The sequence below is a fragment of the Manis pentadactyla genome, chromosome 19 (assembly GCF_030020395.1).
Source record: "Manis pentadactyla isolate mManPen7 chromosome 19, mManPen7.hap1, whole genome shotgun sequence".
NCBI classification, from domain to species: Eukaryota; Metazoa; Chordata; class Mammalia; order Pholidota; family Manidae; genus Manis; species Manis pentadactyla.
In genome coordinates, this window is record NC_080037.1 from 16168523 (window position 1) to 16186771 (window position 18249).

At 35.5% G+C, this 18249-nt stretch overlaps 1 protein-coding gene across 2 annotated transcripts in view; it reads right to left on the reverse strand.

Moving 5' to 3' along the window:
* RRP15 (ribosomal RNA processing 15 homolog) overlaps positions 1 to 18249 on the reverse strand; it is a 36324-nt gene that overhangs the window by 6620 nt on the left and 11455 nt on the right. For both annotated transcript variants that reach the window (XM_036931856.2, XM_036931864.2), the window contains exons 3-4: positions 16535 to 16629; positions 13989 to 14190 (exon numbers count right to left, since the gene is read on the reverse strand). In XM_036931856.2, the coding sequence (XP_036787751.1) occupies positions 13989 to 14190; positions 16535 to 16629 (297 nt within the window). The remainder of the gene's footprint in view (positions 1 to 13988; positions 14191 to 16534; positions 16630 to 18249) is intronic.

An 18249-nucleotide genomic window follows, 5' to 3' on the forward strand; every position in this document is an offset into this window, starting at 1 on the left:
CTCAGGATTTTTAAGAAAGAAATTAAAGATACTTCCTAACTTCTTAACCTTGGCATATATATTTTGGTTAACTGCATCTTGCAAGATATAGTTAACAACCCAGCTAAGCATATTACGCAGTTATTTAACGCCTACAGATGGAACTTGTGATGAAATCTAAGTACACACTGGAATGATCAAAACTGAGCATCTTATGAAGGGCATCAGGGTTACTGAAAGACAGCACTGCTTCAAGGACTTGAAGCAACCTGCTAGATTACTCTTTGTGCCTACATCAAATAAAAGTGAAACTGATTAAATGCAAAAAATTAATGAAAACCACATGATGCAAAGAAACAAAACAGTCCCCACCCTCACTGGTCTGGTTTTACACAAACATTTAATCAAGATCATACAGAAGCAGTCTGTGTTGATTCTGAAAATGAAGACAACCCTTAAAAATGTTAATCAGCTTCCATTTCAAGGCTCAAACATACACTGGCAGCTCTTGAAAAGAAAATAAAACAGAGGTTTGGAATTATTCATTAGTCTAATACCAAATAATTGTAAGCTTAACATCATTTCAATTTTGAAGGGGAAAAATTAAAGTCGAATCCTAAAAAAATAAACAGTATAATCACATCTATATTTAGCATTCAGCAATACTTTATTTCATTGCTTTCCCAAGAAAATGGTCAGTTTTCAGTTTTCATTTCAATTTAGTTTCACCTAATTAAAAAAGGTTCTTAACATGAACTAAATTCATCTTAATACCTCTGTTGTTGCAAATTCTTAGTAAGCTATTTACATCCCCTACAACTGATTAAAGCCTATCTGAAAGTTGTGACTATGAACTGAAGGATGTATGGGAAATCCCTTTATATGACAAATGTTCTAGTAGAAATTAACGGAAGTGAAATACAACCCCAAATCTTTAGGATTCGAATAAGATAAACGGCTTTCTAATCATGTAAGACATTATAAACACCCTACTAATCATAAAGGATGGAATATTTTCAAAGTGGGAGTGTAAGAATTCCAGTGAAGAACCCATAGATTGAAGATTATATGGAAAATCCCACATCAATATAAACTTAACTTTTCTCTGATTCTCAAAGAATTCTTAATAAGCATTTCCTAATTGTCTTGATCAACTTCTGCCTTCTCCATCCTTCATGAACTTTACATGAAAGAAAAGAGTAAAGTTTTAGTTCACTTGAACCATTTTACTAGGGTGGTATTCTAGGCAGCAAGCCCACTTGGGCTGTTTTTGTTAACTATTTGTAACTATCTGTTTCCAAATTTCTTGTGTAATTTATAAATTCGGGTGTGTTATTTCTAAGATCCAAGCAACCTGGAGAACTGGTTTAGTAAGATACAATTTCTTATGAAAAAAGATCAAGATGCTGAAATTATGGCACCTTAAATTATGGTCTAAGCACATGTTAAATATATGGAGTTCTCTAAGAAAACTTAGTTCTGTCCAGCTTTCCAAGAATTCAGGCCTAATACTCCTGAAAACATGCTTCTTTGATGCATTTGGTTTTGTCCACTGCATTGCTCCTGTTTTTATTTCATTTGCGGCCTTTGATTTTAACTATATTCATGAATTAGAGTCTTTGCTCAAAGAGGTTCTATTTGGTGACTTCTATTCTAACTGGCTAATAATACATCTAGTTCTACAGAATTAAGTTGTAGGAAACCCTCACGCAACTCTGACTTTCCTCATTGTTTATGTTCTCATAGGAATTGTCAGTAAGTGTCTTGCCTAAGGGTTTCAGCCCCAGACAAGTCCACTACAGATTCAGTGAGACCGAGGAATGACAGTGGAATGTCCTTGGGGTAAAAAGGTTTATTACCCAGCAGTAGTTCAAGCACTAAAATCATGTCTACATCCAACAGTCTGCAGGTCTGTAATCCTCCGTCTCTGCCTCTGCCCAAAGCACTGGGCAGGGCTCTTTATATAGTGACTCAGTCAATAAAAGTAGTATCATCACTACCATCACTAATATGGGACATCCTACAATGTGTCTCCTTAGGTGATGTTAACAGGTATATAGCACCTTAGTTATTAGACCTATGATGAAGTTACACCAAAAAAGTTTGACCTAAATTCTAACCTTTAGTCCTTAAGTCCAGCTTACAGAGAATTTTATGGTATGTGAACTGATCTCAATAAAGCATTTTCTTTTCATTAAAGAAATCTCTGGGACAGTGTGGGTATTACCTTCAAATAACCACCCCAAATAAACAAACACAAACTAGATGGATGGTAGGCAAATAGCTCTAAAAAGCAAACATGTGGACAAGTATTAACAACTACAGAACCTAGGTGACAGAACACTGGTCCATACTTCCTTCCTTGAGAAAATGTTCACAGAACTGAAAAAAAAAACCAAAAAGATTATAAAAATTTTCTTAGGCCAACAGTGATTAAATACAAGATGCACTTGATTTCCAGTAATTTTTAATTATTTGATAAATGAATAGCAAGCAACTCTAACAATGAATTTACAAAGAATGTTCCAAATGAATTTAATGAGTTTCATATTTCTGAGAAGTTTTACTATGGTATGACTTTATCTTACTTCCTTAGAAGTTTTGAGGAATGAGATTTTAAATTGTATTAATTTCCATGTGCTGCTACACATCCAAAGAAGAGGATGTGAGACCCAGGGGAACCCAGACGTGTGAGCTGCCTCCTCGTCTTCCCGGTCCGGGTACGTGACACTGCCGTTCATTAGCCAGCCCTGTTTCTTCTGGCTCATGTAGGTGAGAGAAGGGAGATAGTTTTCTGTTATGCTTCTAATCAAGTATGTCAGATAGTTTTTAGGCAGCAGGCAGTAGGGGCTGAAACAGGGTTTTGGAGTAATGCAGACTGGGTTTTAATCCAGATTCTACAAATTACTATTGTGTGACCAGGGGCAAGACACTTAAATCTTTCTGACTGGGGTTCTCATCTCTAAAACTGGAGTTATGGTACTTTATCTAAAAACACCTTCCACAGTACCCTGGCACAATGCAAACAATAATAAGCCCCCTCCTTGTCCTTCCTCCACTATCCCTAATAACTGATGCTCTGAGTCATCGTGTTTCCACAGAAACCCCAACTGGGGAGATCTGTAATCTTCTACTGATAGTCTGTATACTATCCACAAAGATGAGAACATTCAAACAGTATGAAAGCACCCATTTAGAAACCAAACTTCCTGTGGAAAGCAGAATCTTTTAAGTAACATAGTTCAACCACATCCTGAAATGGGAAAAGAGAGTGGATGAATTTCTAGGTCCTCAAAAAATAGTTTTATTACTGTGTAAGAATTATGCATTACTAGACCAGACACACCTAAAATGAGAATTTCCGAAATCTAAACCTAACTTTAGATTACGGGATACTTTTTGGGTTATCCAATAGTTCAGAAGTAATAACAATATTCCTCTCAAACAGGTTTCCAACTTCAGATTCATCTTTAACTATTATCTGTTAGGGAAAAAAAAAAGAACTAAATATAAGAAACTCATTCTAATAATGACATCTAACAAAAAATAAAAATAACTGCAAACACTTTTATGGCACTTACTATATGCAAAGCACTGTTCTAAGTATTTTACATATACTAGCTCACTTTACTCTCACAGTATTGCTATGTCATGGCTATTACTACTAGAATGATCATCCTAAACAAGTTAGAAACCTTAGGCCTGGTGTGGGTAAGTAACTCATATGCAGTAAATGACAGACCAAGTGTTCTGAACCCAGGCAGTCTGGTTTTAGAGTCTGTGGCCTCTGTCACTATGTAATAATGTATCGCACATCCCCCAAAACATTCTCAACTGCCTAAAACTCAAAATGATGAAGTTTAGCTAGAAACCATAAAATACTCTTTTGATTTTTAAAAATGCACCTTAAGTGCAAACACATGGTACAAGACTCACTTTGTGCAGGACAATTAAAAAAAAAAGCCTCAACCTACCTCACTGATGATGATCCTATACACATAGCCACTTCAGCAACTCCATATAGACTATTTCTTCAAATAGGGCCAGAAGATGTATGGGGCCATTATTAGTTTTTATCTTAACAGTAACTAAGTATTTCTAAAGCAGCTCCATAATTAGTTCTTATCCTTCTCTTACACCCTTATTTCCCCCATGTCAAAATGCTGCATGTACCACACCACCAAAGAGAAGATCACTTTGATTACAACTGCTGTTCAAATCAGAAACCACCCTACATTAAAATGAAACAACGTATTTTAAAAGAAGTGAATACAATGAGGCACTAGTTTTAAACTGTTCCCATCAACAACAATGTGTACAATCATGCTCATTTCAAACTTAGTCTCTCTTTTGTCTAAACTCTAATCTATTTAGGCATTTTCAGTAAACAAATATTAAGCTGAATTATTTACAAAGTTAGCATTCCACACATTCCTGTCAGAGCAGCTTTTATGTGAGAGCAGAACACTGTTGCCATGCAATGCAGGGGCAGTTTAAGGACAGTATCTTTCTCCACCCCTTTGCCCACCTTCCATTCTTCCAACTCCATCTAAAAATAAAAACTAAGTCCTGAAAATTGCTGGGGGTTCCCCTAGGGACCTGTGTGAGGTGTCCCTCCATTCTTAGGCTTCTTCCTTTGGGAGCAGGATGTTAGATGAACTTTGAACTAAAAGGAATGTACAGTTTTAAAAGCGTTTAGCAATGGGGAGTCCAGGTCAAAGTTACTAAGATACCAAAGAAGCCAGGTATTTCAAAAGCATTCCCACCACTAAGTACCTAGCTATAAAGAAATTACACTTATGAGAATGTGTGAGCAACTGAGCCCCCTAACTTATCTCTGTATGACACGTTAAGTGTTCATACCAGAAAATCAGAAAATTAAAAAAAAAAAAAAGCAAAAAGAGGAATGCAAACAAACCCCCGTCTCTTCTAGTTTTTTCCCTAGGGATTTTTACTTAAATTTGTTGCCTTGTAATCACTAAAGAAAGGAAACTAGCCTAGCAATTTTCCTTTATGTGAAACTATTGTGGTTTCATTACAACAAAACAAAAACTGAAGCTGACGCATTGGCAATTTAAAATAAGTGAAGACCTTGCAGAAAGTCTGGAATTCAAGAGTATAAGTAACATACAGTCAATGGTTTCCTAACAGTAGCAGATAAATTCTCCTTTGAGACACATTTAAAATGCATCATACTTGCTTTTAGTCATACCTTTAAGGAAACAAAATTAAATTCCAAGAAATCTGGCTGGACTTTTAGTCAACTTTTCAAGAAAAGAGCAAAAAGAATAATCACAATTTTGAAAGGCTGAGAAAAAAACTTGATGGTTCTACATTGTTAAAATCTTGATCATTCAACATATTAGGAAAATAAATCACTCTTGTTATGTACATGTTCTAAATGGAGGAAGGAAAGTACTATTCCTTTAAGGACTAAAACTTAAATCGTTAATGAAAACTTTCTTATACAAAATACAGTTTTTTTGTTACTTCCTTAAACTGTTATAAATAAGATTTAATCTTTAAAAAATCAAGTAGGGTCAAAAGCAAGATGTCAGTCCATGCACCTTGTCACGTGTTAGTGTGGTCCTTCACTTGCTTGGCCCAAACGAGGGATTTATAGGATCTAGACTATAGAATTTCCTCCAAATAACTGACAGATAATTCTTTAAAAGTACTAACATTTAAATTCAATCATGTGAAAAACTCTCTAAAATATATTATCTACCTTCCCTGACAGGGTAACAGGTAAACTGCTCTGAAGGTCTGACTGACCCTACAGAAACACAGGGGACTCATCAGCTCCTGCAGCAAGTGGCCTCAACACAGGCTGCTTTCCTGGTCGCCTGCTCCTTTGGGTCATGTTTCCTGCATTTGCCAAGCGCCTCTCCCCATACTTGGTGTTTTTAACCTGATCTCTACTGTCATCCTCATTTCTGACTGCAATGGCAGCAGACAATGGCCTCTTAAAGTCTCTCTCTCTCCAACACGATCCTCCTTGTACAGTCTCAATTTTGTAAACGCTGCCACCATTTCTGAAACTCCCAAGTGGTAAACCTCAAGAGTCATTAACAATTCCTCATTCTTCCTTTCCCTTCCACATGAAGTCAGTCCCAAATCCAGCCATACCTCAAAATCGCCTCTCAAATATGGTTGCTCTTTCCCATTCACCACTGGCCCCCATTCCCACCCCATCCCTAGACAACATCAGTTCAGGTTCTCTCCTGAACTAATTAAGCTTTGATTACTGCAACAGCCTCCAAATGGTTGGTCTTCCCACAGTCTTTCTAACATTCAGCCTTCTTTTCCTTAAAAATAATCAAATGTGATCAGATCACTTATCTGATGAAAAATTACAACTGGCTCCTAAATGTCTAAGGAGTAAGTCCACAATCTTTAACAAAAGATCCAAGACTTAAAAAAAAAAAAGCCCTACTTCTTCAGAATCCCCCTTTTCAGATCCTTACTCATCAGCAAACACCTTATATTCCAACCTCTAAGGAAGAAAAGAGAGAAAAGAGAAAATGGAGAAGAAAGAAAATGACGAAGAATGTGAAATACTGAAGAACTGGCAGGCTCCCCTATAGTATCACAATGATTGGCAGGTCTTTTCCTCCTATTCAACTGCTTAAGCATGCCTTCAAAAGACATCAAAATGAGATGCACTGGCTCCTTTCCCTTTGATTATTACCAGGGAAAACATCTACTCATTATGACTTCATTCTCTGATGCTCATTTCATTTCCTTTAAATGTTTTCAAAGACTGTTTCAATACACACTTGTTTCAACAGCACTGAACACTTGCTCTAATTTATGACTTTCTTTATGATACTCTTTAGCTGGAAGGTTAACACTTCGGCAGAAATAACAGTCACTGGTGTTCCCTCACCTATCACATGAATTCACAATACACAATGAAAAATGCTTCTTCAGGTAATCAAAGCACCTTTCTTTGCCTTTAGATGAGGTTAGTTCAATGGATGAACTATTGCCTTCACTAGGTTTGCTTTATGACATTGTAATATCGAAGTTAAGTTTCTTATATTCTTCTAAAGCACATTCCTCGAGAGTCATGTATTCTATTAATATTTTCACCATCTGTTTTTCCAACTGTAAAACTTGAATTTCATAAGCAAAATCTGTACTACCTGGAACACTAATTTAAAAAATTTTCCAATTGGTTTCTCTTCTTGTTTCCATATGAAGTATTTGGTAGACTGATTCATGCCAAAGAACCGATCTCCACTTACTGACATTCAATACTTTATCCAAAATTTATATTTTTTGGCTAAGAATTAGTCTTTTCTTAGGCTTTCTCACTTCCACTCCTTTTCATGGTTCTAGCTCACAAAAAAATAAATAAAAGTAAAAATAAAAGTAAACCAAGTCTTGACTCTTGATCTAAAAGGTTTATTGTGACACGGTATGATAGTGAATTGAGAAAACAATGGGCAATAACTGAGAAGATGTTACTGGGCAGTGAACTCAGCAACAAATGACTTCCTTCTGCATGTAAGTTTTGAATATGAAAAATTTTCAAACCGTAAGGAAAAACTAGATGATTACATTGTGAATGCCAAAGGTGTAATATGTTTACATTCATTAGAATGATATGGCTTCTCTGTACAAATGACGTGGCTCAACATGATGAAAGAGATGTGTAACTGTTACTATGAAAAAAAAGCTAAAACCTTACAGATGTAACTGAACAAACAGTTCATCTTTTATAGATGAAAAATACTCGGAATAACTACTGCACTAAGCTTTAGGAAAGACCTTTTGATTTACAAACGTTAATTTATTATTTCTGAAATGAGCCCATCAAGTACCTTTTGTTTTACTTATCAATACCCAGGGTTCAGCTCCAAGGAATGAACTATAATAATTAATGATTAAAATGTAACTTAATACACAATTTGACATCTTTTACAAGACTTACAAGTTTTAGAAATCCCTTTCCCTAAAAAATGATCTTTAAAAAGCAATTACTCCTTTTTTGCCTCTAAAGAATGCTTTCTATCATGAGTGCCAAGTACTTTACTACACAAATAATGACAAAAAAATCAGGAAAGGAAAACATAAAAATTCTAAAGACAATAATATTATCCAAGTCAGCAGGATCTGAGAATTAAAAATATCCTGATAAATAGCTGATGGATGAAAGGCAGTCTCCTGAACATATAAAAAAGTTACTCCAATCTAGGCACAACGACCCTTGAAAAAGACCATGGTTTTAAATGGAACTAGCAGACTTTTAACAGCTGAAGTTGTAGCTCACAAAAATAGTAAAAAATAAGTAAAGTGAAATAAATAAATTACAGATGTATAGTGCACAAATAAACATTACCCTTAAAACAGACTTAAAAATCATGGATATGTGACTAGTAAAGAAATGAATTAGTAATTCTGGTTATCTAGCAGATTAAAAAACAAAAATCTGCATTTTCTAAAAAGACAAAATTTTTTAAAAAGCTTACAGTCTTCCTCTATATTTTCTAGGAAACAATGGTAAAAACACACATGCCAGAGCATAAATTACATACCTAAAGATCCTCAAAGGAGCAGAGATAATCAGAAAGGTTGCTTGCAAACAAGACACAAACCCAGAGAAATACAGGAAGTGCACATATCTGCTTCAAGTGGACACTTTCCTCTTATAAGGCTAAAATTTTAGGAAGTATGTTTATAAAAAAGGACTTCTTAAAATAATTCACTTCAAAAAATTAAAAATGTCCATTACCAAATACTTAGATGCTTACTGTTTATGAAATACTTTATAATCATCTTAAGCTTACCAATAAATAATTCCATTAAAGCAATAGGAAGCTACAATAGTATTAACCTTTTTGCTTTTAAAATAAAAAGGAAGTCTTCTAATTAAACATCAGACATGCATTTATCTCTAATTTTTTATGGAAAGCCCACTAAAACTAAAATAAAGGTATAAAAGTTATAAACACACAAGAAAACAATACAGAAGAGAAAAGTAATAGTAGATATAATACGCCAACAAACTTTAGGGGGATGAAAACTAGAAAGAGTAGTGGTAACCAATCATAGAAGATAAAGCTACCATTTAAGTGAGAAACAGTGGATCCACACACAGGAACTAGAGGCAATGGGGAAGGTGGGGATGAAAGTTACGATAAAAATAGAAGATTAGCTGACAGTCTGTATATGAAGCAGTTAGACCTCTAGGTCCTCTCCCCAGCTTATGGAGGCAGGCAGCTGACCTTAACATGAACAGATAGTTTAGTCCCTGAAGATAAACCAGAGGTCTTGGGCTCAAGAACACTTGTTAACACAAAAAGCTTATATAAGTAAGCATACTGAACGCTGCAGCCCCGAAAACTATTTCTACATTCTGCTTCAAGAATGTTGGTGGCAAGTTCTTCCCCCTTTATGTAGGCCGTAGATTGTAGGATTCTTCTTTAGTACACAGTTGGGTTCTATAAGAAAGACATTTAGAAACTGACATTTGGGCATTCTTCAATGAAAGAATCAACTCTGTGATTATTCTATAGTGGAGCTAGCTCACCAGCCAGCAAGCTCTGGGCTCAAAATGGAACATCAGTCAATGCACTAGGCATTTACTCTTAAATATGAGTGTACAGTGAATATCACCATGCACTGAAGGCAGGCCTCCAATTGTAGACTGAGGCCGAAACAAACAGCAAAAAATGAGCTCAGAAAAGACTAAGACAATGACAGGCATAATGTTTAAGATTCCCTATAACTGATTCCCCAAATAGAACAGATGCTAGGATCCCAAGAACAAAAGCACAAAAAGTTTCTTCAAAATTTAAGAACATGAAATTATATACTTATTTTGTATTCAGCATAAGGGCTAGAAATCAGAGAACCTCTCCAGAATGGAGTCTGAGAAAGAAAATTGGAGGAAAAAAGTTAGGAAAATCAGAAGATTGATCCAGAAGACCCAACAACCAATTAACAGAAAAAAAAAAATGGACAAAAATAATCTAAGATATTAAATCAAACAAACAAAACAAACTGTCTGGAAGTGAGGAACATGAACTTCTTACTATAGTTATACAGTCTACTAAGTATCTAGCACAAGGAATGAAAAAAAGCCACCCATAGCAATCAACAGCACAATTTTAGCTTAGGAGGAATAGGGAAGATTCTGAACACTTCCAAAGGGTAAACAATCAGAAATCAGAATAGCTAAGGACCTCTCACTAGCAAAAAAAAAAAAAAAAGACAAAGTTGTAATTAAATGGAACAATAACTTCAATAAATTCAAGTTTCTGAGGGAAAATTATTTCCAACATGAGTATCTATGCTGTTATTAGTTTCTTATGGATGCCATAATAAATTACTACAAACTGGGTGGCTTAAAACAACAGTAAGTCATTCTCTCACAGTTCATATTTTGGCAAGGTTTGCTTCCTCTGGGGCTATAGGGGAGAACCTGCTGTTTGCCTCTTACAAGTTCTGGCAGCTGTTGGAATTCTCTGACTTGCAGCCATATCACTGCAACTTCTTTCTGCCACTGTAGTCACTTTGCTTCCTCTGCTTCTATCTGTCAAATCTCCACTGTGTGTCAAGATCATCTCTTCACCTCAAGATCCTTAAGTTAATTACATCTGTAAAGACCCTTTTTTCAAATAAGGTACATTCACAGGTTTTGGGAATTAGGATGTGGATTTATCACAACTCCAGCCACTATATAAATATCCAACTGACACATCAATAAAAAGTGAGGATACTTATATTCTTTCCCAGAAAGCAACTGGTAAATGTGACCTCAGCAAAATGAGGGAGAAAGCCAAGAGAAAAATGAAACATTTAGTCCAAGAAAAAAAGGCTATTGGATAGGAAAGAGGCAAAGGGAATTCCCAGGGCAGTAATAAAGCAATCATAAAAAGACAGTTCTTTACCAGGTAAAAAACAACTAGTCTAGACTATAGCAGAATGACCGTGAAGAAAACAGTACTGAGAAGGGTTTAAAAGTTCTTTTGAAGAGTGAGGGAACACTTTGGTGCATATAAAATTATGCAAATGAAAAAAAAGAGGCAACTGCTAACTCCAGGAAAACAAGAACTATAAGGAAATAAAGTGAAGAAAATAGTATCATACATTACTTTGCTCAGCAGTGATTTAGCCAAAAGCATTAATATACCTTATTGGAAGGACAATGTGTAGGGTGTGGCAGTGAAAGGAGGAATGTCAATTTTTTATCTTCCACAAAACATAATATCTGATATTGATAAAGAAATAGTGCAAATATTACTTAAGATGAAGTATATACTAGAAGAAAAACTGGAAATGGTTACTTTGGGGATAGGGAGCAAAATAAGGGGTAAAGAGGGATGGAGAAGAGCAATGGTTATTTTATTTAGTCATGAGTTCACTTTGGAAACTGTGCTACTATTCCTTTGAAAATAAAATTTTAAAATATTAATGCAAGATAAAAGAAATGGTTCTGAAAAATGTGACTTGCTCAGGGCTACAATGCAGTTAAAAAACATTTGTCACAATGTCTCAAAGTTTCTTGTGTCTTGAAGGAATATGGAAATTTTTGAAAAAAAGTTCTTTAAAAAAGTAAATCCTGAGCCATAAGTGTTTTTAAGGAGTCAAAAAAACCCCCCCAAAACCCACATACCACCAAAAGCACTCCTCCCATTGTGTTCACTGTAATGGATCCAACCTCTGTGCTATATTATTACAACTCTATCTCGTATTGCTTAATACAAATTGCTGGCTCTTTTTTGTTTTTAAACATATGACTTTAATGGCACAATTGTTATGAGTAACAGTACAACTGGGTAAAAGAGCTCAAGACATAATTAGGCTATTTCTAGACAGGTATCCTGATAGCTGCCAGTGAATTCAGTTTATATGTGGGTGAACTTCAATTTTAAAGATTTTGCAATATTAAGAAGATGGGACAAAAAGCCTGTGCTCTGAACACATTATGTCCAGAGAAGGGACAATGAGCTACTTCCAAACAAGCTCTTCTATCAGACTGTGTGAGAAGAAAGGAGTATCTACTAGAAAAAGGTACATCGGCAACAGTACTAGGACAAGACAAAATGAGAAAAAAGGAAAATCTTATTCTCTACTTAATATCCTCCTCTATCCAGTTAATAAATCTGTGACCCATTTTTGAAAGAGTGTTCTGGCACACCAAATCTATTTCCACTTTTGCCTTCCTTCTTCTCTTCAAATGCCTTAAAAATCCACATATTTCAAGTAACTTATGTAGATTTACTATTCACTGTCCTAAATAACTATTATCACAGTTACTTTGAGATTCTCCCCACAAACAGGGATAGCCACTTAACTTACCTTTTATTGTATCCAATGTAACTGTTTATAAGATGTAGTTTGGATGTACTAGTTTATAATTCATTTGTCTATTTGAATTGTAAGATTTAAAACATACAAGGATAGCACCTGGTTCAATAAGTACCCAATAAATATTTTTGATACTAATAACTAACCCAATCATAAACATTGTAATACTTCACTATAGTTGTCCAAATGTAAAATCAAGCACAATAAAACAAAAATGATTCTGGTTGGTTGTTTTTCCATAATCATGAAACCAAAATGAAAACAAACATTAAAAAGAAAAAAATATGCCAGGGTGTTGCTGGTGTGGGGAAGGTTGTTCTACAAATTATTTTTAGAGCAAAGCCACTTTGGTTTGAATCTCAAATTGTTTTTGACCTTGTCCCAGATTAATACTATACCTGTTACCACTGAAACAAAAAGAAAGAACGTCAAGGGCCAAAGCATAAAAAAGAAAATGTAATGATGCCATTGCAAAGAACCCTTCATGCTTTCAAAACTCATGAAAAAAAGCAAAAATAAATGCTCCTATTAAGTTATTTTGAAACCAAACAGAAAAAGAAAAAAAACAAAACAAAAACAAAAACAAGTCTCCTTTTCCTCTTCCCACTAGTTCTTTTTCATCCAATGCTGTGCTGATCTTTCTCCAATTCATAACAGTAAAATGTCACTAGTAAGAACATAGGCTGTTAGACTTTCTTACAATGCTAAGTTCCCAAACACAGTATTCATGTGTTTACTTCTGACAAACACTTTAAAAGAGCAACACCAGTGTGCTTCATTATTATATAAATATACAATTTGGGTCCCTTACTATTCAGGAGACAAAGTTAAATCGCTTAGAAACTTTTGTTAAAATTAGGTAAAATGGCAACTTAATCAAGGAACTTGAAAAATACTTCAAACTTAGGCTAGCATGAAATTCTTAAATGCTCTTCTTGCCAGCATTTCAATAGTTTTCCCAAAACACAGACGAAAAACTTATGACAGAAATGCTCATTTCCTGATTGAAGTACTTTTTGTTGGCAAAATAAATGAAGCCATTAAATACAAGTATGATTTTACTTTAACTAAGAAACAAAAAACAAAAAAACAGCTCTTTTGAGATGAAAGCACATTTCAGAACCTTTCATTAAAAAAGAAGCTACTGGAGTCTGCAGGTCAAAAGAGCTGCAGAAGCAAAGTCACTATGCGCAAAAACAGGAGACGTATTTATCGTCTCCATCTTCCAACCAGTCAATCACCACCAAGCCGCCTGAGCACAAGGATGACTTTCCACCATTATTTCCCAGAGCTCTGACTGCTCACATTTTAGGAGTTACACACCATCACAGGTACTTCTGTGGGTAAAAGTCTCAAATTGACACTATAACCCTCACTTAGGATTCTATTCTCCAAATGGCACAAAAGGCAGGATTTCAGACAAGAGATATGGTTCTCTCTAAAACATTCAGCGGAATCTACTGGATCCTGAGTTCTAACAGCAGGGGTGTGACATCTGTGTTTGACAACTTCCATACTGAATAAATTTAGCCTGAAACTTAAGAATCCAAGCTTCCATATCAGGCTGTGAACATATAAAGATTTTATATATCTAAAAGAACTGTAATTCTGTAGTGTGCTTTTTCACCCCAAAACTCTTGTTTAAGAGCTAAAAAAGTTTGATGTACTGAATCCTATATAAGTCTTACCTGTTTGGCTTTTGAATTCTTTCCTGTCGAACTTTTCTCATTTGTACTTCCATCCATCCCTCTCAGGACACTGATGAAATCTTTCTTGGAAACAGTTGATATCAACTTAGCACGCTTTCTAATAGAGCCTCCAGCCTCCTTAACCTTTTCATCAACATTCTTCTGATGCTTCTGAACAGCATTAAATAACTGCACAACACCCCTACAGAATAGAAAATAACCAGAACAATGTATTTAAATAACAGTTACACTAGAGGACAAACTCTGAAGATAGGAACAATGTATTTTTACTGTTCAGAAAAGAGACAGGAATTCAATAGGCCCTCAAATGAAAAGAACTGAATGAATGGTCAGATATGACTGAAAACTGAACACACATTTCAATGAATGAATACAAATTTCTGACTAGAGAATAATGGATTAATATGTGACTTTTTTTGGTCCTTCATCTAAATCTTCTGTGCAATTAGAAGAATTACTTTTAACACAAACATCTATTTATCAAAATACAATTATACAGTGGTTGAAGGCACTAGAGTATAATGGATCGAGCACAGCCTTTACAGTTAGCTAGCCATCTAGGGAAGACTCTAGGGAAGAGTTTCTGGATCTCAATTTCATCTGAAATGGGAAAAATATTACTCTAGTAGCTTAAAAAGTATCCAGCCATACTATTATCTGCAATTCTTATTTAAAAGCCTATTTTTTAAAAAAATTATTTATTTAAAATACTTTGATCTCTACTTCATTCAAAGATGATTTCTGAACCTATGGTGTCCATTACAGCAGCCACATGCCAGACACAGCTTGTGAGCATATGAAATACAGCTAGTCTGAGCTGCAATGTGCTCCAAGTTTGAAATACACACTGCATTTTGAAGACTTAGTATGAAAAAGAGAATTTTAAGATCTCATTAAAATTATTTTAATACCGATTACATGTTGAAACAATGATTAGAATATACTGGGTTAAATGTATTGAAATTAATTTCACCTCTTTATTTTTTTCAGTGTGGCTCCAAGAAAATTTTTAATTACCTATGTTGTTCACATTATACCTCTACTGGACAGCACCTGGACCATTAACATCCCTTCCAGCTCTCAAACTTTACAACCTATTAATCTTCCTATTATAATAATCACTGGGAGTAGCAATCCGCCATGGGTCCTGAGTATCCCTGCACATTCTTGTTGGATTTTTCAAGAATGCAATGCTCTTACCCAGGCCATTTCGCAGGGTTGTGTTTGCACTATGAAACCTTAAGGGGTGAGGTAACGTCTCCCCCCAGACAAAGAGCATGCTTGTTACCATTCCCCATAAAAGCAACTGATTGCCGAGCTCAGTGTTCCCCTCCTGCAACGCAGCCACTGCACGTGCAGGCATCCACCTAGGGCACCTGTGTTGCCCTGACGAACAAAGGAAACCAGTGGGAACGTGAAGCTCTAGCTACAGTTTTTGCCATGAGTAACAACGTCCTTTGACTCTGACCCAGAAGTTTCTTGTCTTCTGCTAGCATCCAAGAAACTTTAACAGGCTATTATTTGCTTATAGGGAGGATAAAATTCCATATCCTTCACAGCAGGGCTGGGGCTAGGGTATAAAATTTCAGGAGGGAACTACTCTCAAGGACTAACCCTGCACTTCCCTAAGTTCTTTCTATGTATTAATTAATCTAGTTCTCAGAGAAATCCAATTTAGTAGATGTAATACTATCCTGTTTTTATGAATAAACTGAGACAAAAATTAAGTAGCATGCCCAAGGTCACACAGCTACTAAGTCAGTGCTGGAATTTTTGGTCCTACCAGCCTGGCTCTAGCGCTCACACTCTTAGTCATCATACTCACTATACAACACCCAGATGGAGTAGAAAATGACCAAAATAATGTAGGTAACCAAGGAAATTAAAAGTAATTACACTGAATATAATTGCTATACTCTTTAAGTAGTAGCCCAAATGTTATGTCCTCTGTGAAGCCTTCCCTAACTCCCCCAGTCTCCTGTTTTATGTTCCCAACACATAGGACATGCCTCTATTCTCAAAGATACTGTAATTCCTACAAATGAACAAGAAAGAACAACCTAGCAGCCACCGTACTGTATTTATCTTTGAACAGAGGACATCAAATGTTTGGTGCCAATAATAAAAAATGCACAGTGAAAGAATAAGATGGAACTCCTATAATGTGTACTTTGTTATGCCATAAATATAACACAACAAAAACAATCATCTGGTGTCATAAATTTAGACAACCGTCCTAAGAGAAATGCAGTTAAGAGGTCTGATTACACTCTTCTCATGACTATAAAAACAAGATGCTCTGAAGTAGATACATACCAAAAATACACTTAGCATACTATATTCTTGCCTCATGAGACCTGTAAAATCTTTGGTTGGATTTGGTATTAAATAGACAAGCTTAGATATAGTAAATATAAATCATTTAGCTCTGAGAAGGCACAGCTTAACAACCAAATCTAGTCAGAAATGGATCACTATCAAAGCTTCAGCATACTAACATTTTAACGGGCAAAACACTGTCTTACCTTGTTGCAATTCTCTGAAGATTCCTCTCTGTTTCTTTGTCTTTGACATCTGGCTTTACTCTGCACATCATTTCCCATTCTCGCTTCTTATCAAGCTGTGTTATAAATATTGTTATGTGAGAGAGTATTAGGCATTTTTGAAAATGCAGCACACTTTGGTATGTTACTCTGTGAAAGGACAAAGGTAATAAATCATTCTGGCTTAGTCTGTTACAGGGACTTAAAAAAACCCCACACTTTTAGGGGTTCAGTTCAGGGAACCTGTGGTTAGCACTCAGCATGTCATGTGAGAGGCACAAGTGAGTTTCCATCAGCCTCCCTGACAGCAGAGGCCTGGAAAGCCGCCAGCATGGCGAGGTGGGGTGTGAGGGGGCCACATGCCTGATTCTGCCATCATCACAGGTAAGCATCAAGGAGACTACAAACTACACTCTTTGGTAATCACAAGCTAAACATGGTTTCTCTTTATTTTAAGGAATGGACTTCCTCAGCAGTCAGACTTATTAAGAATTTTTATCAGCTTTTTTTTTTTTTAAAGCATCATACCAGATGTAGCCCACTTATACAGTGACTACTTTTCACAAAATCATTTAAATCCATTTCTCTCTGAGCACATCTGACCAACATGCTGGCCGTGTATGGCGTTTCAGTCACAAAGCACCACAAACTGACTCCTACAGCAGAGTAATGCGGAAGCAGAAGTGGAGCCAACAAGTAAGAAAATCCCACAGACAACATAATCTGATTCAGAGTTGCCTTAACGTCGTATCCCGGTACCAGGCAGCTGATTTGACACCTTGCTTCTCCAGGTCCTCTTCTCAGTCCTCTATAGCATCAAATATCAAATATGCTAAATATGACAAACTAAGTCCCAAGAAGATGGTGAGAATCGACACCAGCAAGAACCAGTGGAAAAAAAAAATCTTTCATCTCTTCCTTTTCTCCATTCATCTAATCTCTCATTTTGTATTAATAAAAATATCTAATTATAGTAAAACCAAATTCCTGCTCTTACCATAAAGATTACCCTGATTCCTTTTTAAAGGAATAGATTTTTCCCAAGTCAGATAATTCATTTTAACGGTCATGAAATTCACTATCAGATTATGACAGAAATTTTAAAAACTTACTTTTAAGTTTAAAATAGTCAATTCTTAATTACCTATCGTAGCCAAGGGATAATTGGTATGCATAATCCTCAAATACTTTTTAACTTTCAAATGTGTTTTTATACTTATGATTAGAAATAAGCACTGAAGATTCTGGAAATTGATAATATTTAACATTGAGAAACAACAATAATTTACAAAGACTCTAATTAGAAATACACATTAAGAGCATTTGTAGCTGCTCTGTTATGTTTCTGGAATTGACACATGTGCTTTTATGCATCATGTGAACAGCATCACTTTCGGCACTCAAAGCTTTGGCCTAGAGCAGAGAGAGAGACTCATCTCATTTCTCTTGGCTTCAAAATACTGTTCTTACTCTCACTGGAACATTGGGACTAGAGGTAATTAAGGGTTCTGGTATTTTTAAAGCCTCGTCTAGCTTTGGCCAAATAATAAATAAAGATTCAAATTTTCAGTTGAAAAGCTGTCAGTAAGATTTAGAGACAAAATTTATCTTAAAGTACAAGAATAGTGAATTAACAACAGAGTATGCTCTATTTCCAAAGCATTGCTTGACAAGTTCCACCTTTATATAACCTTTCA